Source organism: Cyclopterus lumpus, chromosome 22, assembly GCF_009769545.1.
Source record: "Cyclopterus lumpus isolate fCycLum1 chromosome 22, fCycLum1.pri, whole genome shotgun sequence".
NCBI classification, from domain to species: Eukaryota; Metazoa; Chordata; class Actinopteri; order Perciformes; family Cyclopteridae; genus Cyclopterus; species Cyclopterus lumpus.
In genome coordinates this window covers 22,495,465-22,503,031 of record NC_046987.1, presented here as the reverse complement: position 1 = coordinate 22,503,031, position 7,567 = coordinate 22,495,465, and the positions used below count along the sequence as shown (strand labels likewise).

Sequence of the window (7,567 nt, the reverse complement as noted above, 5' to 3'; positions counted from 1 at the left end):
TGCGTTCGGGTTTGATTGACTCTTTGCTGAAGTCTCCGTTTGAGAAGGCGACTATAATCCGGTGAACCGTTAAGTGAACCGTTAAGTGAACCTTTAAGTGAACCATTAAGTGAACCGTTAAGTGAACCGTTAAGTGAACCGTTAAGTGAACCTTTAAGTGAACCGTTAAGTGAACCTTTAAGTGAACCGTTAAGTGAACCGTTAAGTGAACCGTTAAGTGAACCTTTAAGTGAACCGTTAAGTGAACCTTTAAGTGAACCTTTAAGTGAACCGTTAAGTGAACCTTTAAGTGAACCTTTAAGTGAACCGTTAAGTGAACCGTTAAGTGAACCTTTAAGTGAACCTTTAAGTGAACCTTTAAGTGACCGTTAAGTGAACCGTTAAGTGAACCTTTAAGTGAACCTTTAAATCGGGTTGAGCAGCTTTGAGGTTTGAAGCTGTTGAGCTTCTGTAAGCTTGTGATTAAATAAAAAATACTTTTGTGTTAACGAGTTTCCTGTGAAGCATTTTCAGATCACATTTCCTTTTGAACATCCCATATAGCTACATTGTACATATAGTATTTTATTTTTATTTTTTTAGTATAAGTATCTTTTTCTTTGTAATGTATCTACTCTATATTTATGTCCTTTGGCTGCATTTGTATTTCCTGAAATGTTTTAATTTACAGAATTATTGTTTATTAAATCCACCAAACAAAATCTAATTTCTTGTATGAGAATGAAGATCACAATGAATACTTTTCTGATTTGTGCAACATTGAGGTTTAATTGAGGTAAACAACTACATAGATTATTAAGATGTAAATCTCTCACTTCTGCATGTGCTACTTTATTCATTCAACTTCATATTTTATTTCCCACAGCATGTCTTGTGGTTAAAATAATGTTAAAGTTTTGCTCCTCTTTCGTAAACAAAACACAAATTTAAGGATTATGCAAAAAAGCATTGTAACAATTTTTATTCTGAAAATCCCGGTCTGGTGTTAATTACCTCTCTCAAAGTCCCGGAGCGTCTCCTCTTGAAAGTCCTTGAACAGATCCGCCCTGAATCTCTTCTCCAAACCGTAACTGTAGTATCGGAAGAGGCATTCCAGTCCGTACCTGCAGGGGGGTAAACAAATGTTTACTAACATGAAGTCATGTGATCGTGATGGAGTTCCTCTATAGACATGAAGTCATGTGACCGTGATGGAGTTCCTCTATAGACATGAAGTCATGTGACCGTGATGGAGTTCCTCTATAGACATGAAGTCATGTGACCGTGATGGAGTTCCTCTATAGACTAACATGAAGTCATGTGACCGTGATGGAGTTCCTCTATAGACATGAAGTCATGTGACCGTGGTGGAGTTCCTCTATAGACATGAAGTCATGTGACCGTGATGGAGTTCCTCTATAGACTAACATGAAGTCATGTGACCGTGATGGAGTTCCTCTATAGACATGAAGTCATGTGACCGTGGTGGAGTTCCTCTATAGACATGAAGTCATGTGACCGTGATGGAGTTCCTCTATAGACTAACATGAAGTCATGTGACCGTGATGGAGTTCCTCTATAGACATGAAGTCATGTGACCGTGATGGAGTTCCTCTATAGACATGAAGTCATGTGACCGTGATGGAGTTCCTCTATAGACATGAAGTCATGTGACTGTGAAGGAGTTCCTCTATAGACATGAAGTCATGTGACCGTGGTGGAGTTCCTCTATAGACTAACATGAAGTCATGTGACCGTGGTGGAGTTCCTCTATAGACTAACATGAAGTCATGTGACCGTGGTGGAGTTCCTCTATAGACATGAAGTCATGTGACCGTGGTGGAGTTCCTCTATAGACATGAAGTCATGTGACCGTGATGGAGTTCCTCTATAGACATGAAGTCATGTGACCGTGGTGGAGTTCCTCTATAGACATGAAGTCATGTGACCGTGGTGGAGTTCCTCTATAGACTAACATGAAGTCATGTGACCGTGGTGGAGTTCCTCTATAGACATGAAGTCATGTGACCGTGATGGAGTTCCTCTATAGACATGAAGTCATGTGACCGTGATGGAGTTCCTCTATAGACATGAAGTCATGTGACCGTGGTGGAGTTCCTCTATAGACTAACATGAAGTCATGTGACCGTGGTGGAGTTCCTCTATAGACATGAAGTCATGTGACCGTGGTGGAGTTCCTCTATAGACATGAAGTCATGTGACCGTGATTGAGTTCCTCTATAGACATGAAGTCATGTGACCGTGATGGAGTTCCTCTATAGACTAACATGAAGTCATGTGACCGTGATGGAGTTCCTCTATAGACTAACATGAAGTCATGTGACCGTGGTGGAGTTCCTCTATAGACATGAAGTCATGTGACCGTGGTGGAGTTCCTCTATAGACTAACATGAAGTCATGTGACCGTGATGGAGTTCCTCTATAGACATGAAGTCATGTGACCGTGATGGAGTTCCTCTATAGACTAACATGAAGTCATGTGACCGTGATGGAGTTCCTCTATAGACATGAAGTCATGTGACCGTGGTGGAGTTCCTCTATAGACATGAAGTCATGTGACCGTGGTGGAGTTCCTCTATAGACATGAAGTCATGTGACCGTGGTGGAGTTCCTCTATAGACATGAAGTCATGTGACCGTGATGGAGTTCCTCTATAGACTAACATGAAGTCATGTGACCGTGGTGGAGTTCCTCTATAGACATGAAGTCATGTGACCGTGGTGGAGTTCCTCTATAGACATGAAGTCATGTGACCATGATGGAGTTCCTCTATAGACATGAAGTCATGTGACCATGATGGAGTTCCTCTATAGACATGAAGTCATGTGACCATGATGGAGTTCCTCTATAGACATGAAGTCATGTGACCGTGGTGGAGTTCCTCTATAGACATGAAGTCATGTGACCATGATGGAGTTCCTCTATAGACATGAAGTCATGTGACCATGATGGAGTTCCTCTACAGACATGAAGTCATGTGACCGTGGTGGAGTTCCTCTATAGACATGAAGTCATGTGACCGTGGTGGAGTTCCTCTATAGACATGAAGTCGTGTGACCGTGATGGAGTTCCTCTATAGACTAACATGAAGTCATGTGACCGTGATGGAGTTCCTCTATAGACATGAAGTCATGTGACCGTGGTGGAGTTCCTCTATAGACATGAAGTCATGTGACCATGATGGAGTTCCTCTATAGACATGAAGTCATGTGACCATGATGGAGTTCCTCTATAGACATGAAGTCATGTGACCGTGATGGAGTTCCTCTATAGACTAACATGAAGTCATGTGACCGTGGTGGAGTTCCTCTACAGACATGAAGTCATGTGACCGTGATGGAGTTCCTCTATAGACATGAAGTCATGTGACCGTGATGGAGTTCCTCTATAGACTAACATGAAGTCATGTGACCGTGGTGGAGTTCCTCTATAGACATGAAGTCATGTGACCGTGGTGGAGTTCCTCTATAGACATGAAGTCATGTGACCGTGATGGAGTTCCTCTATAGACTAACATGAAGTCATGTGACCGTGGTGGAGTTCCTCTATAGACATGAAGTCATGTGACCGTGGTGGAGTTCCTCTATAGACATGAAGTCATGTGACCATGATGGAGTTCCTCTATAGACATGAAGTCATGTGACCATGATGGAGTTCCTCTATAGACATGAAGTCATGTGACCATGATGGAGTTCCTCTATAGACATGAAGTCATGTGACCGTGGTGGAGTTCCTCTATAGACATGAAGTCATGTGACCATGATGGAGTTCCTCTATAGACATGAAGTCATGTGACCATGATGGAGTTCCTCTACAGACATGAAGTCATGTGACCGTGATGGAGTTCCTCTATAGACATGAAGTCATGTGACCGTGGTGGAGTTCCTCTATAGACATGAAGTCGTGTGACCGTGATGGAGTTCCTCTATAGACTAACATGAAGTCATGTGACCGTGATGGAGTTCCTCTATAGACATGAAGTCATGTGACCGTGATGGAGTTCCTCTATAGACTAACATGAAGTCATGTGACCGTGGTGGAGTTCCTCTACAGACATGAAGTCATGTGACCGTGATGGAGTTCCTCTATAGACATGAAGTCATGTGACCGTGATGGAGTTCCTCTATAGACTAACATGAAGTCATGTGACCGTGGTGGAGTTCCTCTATAGACATGAAGTCATGTGACCGTGGTGGAGTTCCTCTATAGACATGAAGTCATGTGACCGTGATGGAGTTCCTCTATAGACATGAAGTCATGTGACCGTGATGGAGTTCCTCTATAGACATGAAGTCATGTGACCGTGGTGGAGTTCCTCTATAGACTAACATGAAGTCGTGTGACCGTGGTGGAGTTCCTCTATAGACATGAAGTCATGTGACCGTGGTGGAGTTCCTCTATAGACATGAAGTCATGTGACCGTGGTGGAGTTCCTCTATAGACATGAAGTCATGTGACCGTGATGGAGTTCCTCTATAGACTAACATGAAGTCATGTGACCGTGGTGGAGTTCCTCTATAGACATGAAGTCATGTGACCGTGGTGGAGTTCCTCTATAGACATGAAGTCATGTGACCGTGGTGGAGTTCCTCTATAGACTAACATGAAGTCATGTGACCGTGGTGGAGTTCCTCTATAGACATGAAGTCATGTGACCGTGATGGAGTTCCTCTATAGACATGAAGTCATGTGACCGTGATGGAGTTCCTCTATAGACATGAAGTCATGTGACCGTGGTGGAGTTCCTCTATAGACTAACATGAAGTCATGTGACCGTGGTGGAGTTCCTCTATAGACATGAAGTCATGTGACCGTGGTGGAGTTCCTCTATAGACATGAAGTCATGTGACCGTGATGGAGTTCCTCTATAGACATGAAGTCATGTGACCGTGATGGAGTTCCTCTATAGACATGAAGTCATGTGACCGTGATGGAGTTCCTCTATAGACATGAAGTCATGTGACCGTGATGGAGTTCCTCTATAGACATGAAGTCATGTGACCGTGGTGGAGTTCCTCTATAGACATGAAGTCATGTGACCGTGGTGGAGTTCCTCTATAGACTAACATGAAGTCATGTGACCGTGATGGAGTTCCTCTATAGACATGAAGTCATGTGACCGTGATGGAGTACCTCTATAGACATGAAGTCGTGTGACCGTGATGGAGTTCCTCTATAGACATGAAGTCATGTGACCGTGATGGAGTTCCTCTATAGACATGAAGTCATGTGACTGTGAAGGAGTTCCTCTATAGACATGAAGTCATGTGACTGTGAAGGAGTTCCTCTATAGACATGAAGTCATGTGACCGTGATGGAGTTCCTCTATAGACATGAAGTCATGTGACCGTGATGGAGTTCCTCTATAGACATGAAGTCATGTGACTGTGAAGGAGTTCCTCTATAGACATGAAGTCATGTGACCGTGATGGAGTTCCTCTATAGACATGAAGTCATGTGACCGTGGTGGAGTTCCTCTATAGACATGAAGTCATGTGACCGTGGTGGAGTTCCTCTATAGACTAACATGAAGTCATGTGACCGTGGTGGAGTTCCTCTATAGACATGAAGTCATGTGACCGTGATGGAGTTCCTCTATAGACATGAAGTCATGTGACCGTGGTGGAGTTCCTCTATAGACATGAAGTCATGTGACTGTGAAGGAGTTCCTCTATAGACATGAAGTCATGTGACTGTGAAGGAGTTCCTCTATAGACATGAAGTCATGTGACCGTGATGGAGTTCCTCTATAGACATGAAGTCATGTGACCGTGGTGGAGTTCCTCTATAGACATGAAGTCATGTGACCGTGGTGGAGTTCCTCTATAGACTAACATGAAGTCATGTGACCGTGGTGGAGTTCCTCTATAGACATGAAGTCATGTGACCGTGATGGAGTTCCTCTATAGACATGAAGTCATGTGACCGTGGTGGAGTTCCTCTATAGACATGAAGTCATGTGACTGTGAAGGAGTTCCTCTATAGACATGAAGTCATGTGACCGTGATGGAGTTCCTCTATAGACATGAAGTCATGTGACCGTGGTGGAGTTCCTCTATAGACATGAAGTCATGTGACCGTGGTGGAGTTCCTCTATAGACATGAAGTCATGTGACCGTGGTGGAGTTCCTCTATAGACATGAAGTCATGTGACCGTGGTGGAGTTCCTCTATAGACATGAAGTCATGTGACCGTGGTGGAGTTCCTCTATAGACATGAAGTCATGTGACCGTGATGGAGTTCCTCTATAGACATGAAGTCATGTGACCGTGATGGAGTTCCTCTATAGACATGAAGTCATGTGACCGTGGTGGAGTTCCTCTATAGACATGAAGTCATGTGACCGTGATGGAGTTCCTCTATAGACATGAAGTCATGTGACCGTGGTGGAGTTCCTCTATAGACATGAAGTCATGTGACCGTGGTGGAGTTCCTCTATAGACATGAAGTCATGTGACCGTGATGGAGTTCCTCTATAGACATGAAGTCATGTGACCGTGGTGGAGTTCCTCTATAGACATGAAGTCATGTGACCGTGATGGAGTTCCTCTATAGACATGAAGTCATGTGATCGTGGTGGAGTTCCTCTATAGACATGAAGTCATGTGACCGTGATGGAGTTCCTCTACAGACATGAAGTCATGTGACCGTGATGGAGTTCCTCTACAGACTAACTTCCTGTAAAACTAAATCATCTTAAAAGGTCATGTGAACAGGTGTGATGACAACAAGCATGAACACGCCTGCGTCGCCACGACGACTGCAACTGTGCTGAAGCCACTTGTGCCTCCAACGCTCTCACGGTATTTAATGACGTTGAGGAACCGGACAGACTGGTTTTATTTAACAGCTGATGGGTGGACTGGTTGCAGTGGGAGTTTCAGGGCGTGAGAGGAGCTTCCAGACAGGAATGTGGATTGTGGATTGTTCACAGAACAATGATAGAGAGAGGCCGTAAGGGGGTCTACAGAGAGGCTGTAAGGGGGTCTACAGAGAGGCTGTAAGGGAGTCTACAGAGAGGGCGTAAGGGGGTCTACAGAGAGGCTGTAAGGGGGTCTACAGAGAGGCTGTAAGGGGGTCTACAGAGAGGGCGTAAGGGAGTCTACAGAGAGGGCGTAAGGGGGTCTACAGAGAGGCTGTAAGGGGGTCTACAGAGAGGCTGTAAGGGAGTCTACAGAGAGGGCGTAAGGGGGTCTACAGAGAGGCTGTAAGGGGGTCTACAGAGAGGCTGTAAGGGGGTCTACAGAGAGGGCGTAAGGGAGTCTACAGAGAGGGCTTAAGGGAGTCTACAGAGAGGGTGTAAGGGAGTCTATAGAGAGGCCGTAAGGGGGTCTACAGAGAGGGCGTAAGGGAGTCTACAGAGAGGGCGTAAGGGGGTCTACAGAGAGGGCGTAAGGGAGTCTACAGAGAGGCCGTAAGGGAGTCTACAGAGAGGGCGTAAGGGAGTCTACAGAGAGGCCGTAAGGGGGTCTACAGAGAGGCCGTAAGGGGGTCTACAGAGAGGCCGTAAGGGAGTCTACAGAGAGGGCGTAAGGGAGTCTACACAGTTTGTCCACTTCTGTCTTCT

The 7,567-nt window shown here is 44.8% G+C and overlaps 1 protein-coding gene across 1 annotated transcript in view; it reads right to left on the bottom strand.

The window, feature by feature from the left end:
• larp1b (La ribonucleoprotein 1B) overlaps positions 1–7,567 on the bottom strand; it is a 30,546-nt gene that overhangs the window by 2,544 nt on the left and 20,435 nt on the right. The window contains 1 exon segment of the mRNA XM_034562900.1: positions 994–1,103. Within this exon segment, the coding sequence (XP_034418791.1) occupies positions 994–1,103 (110 nt within the window).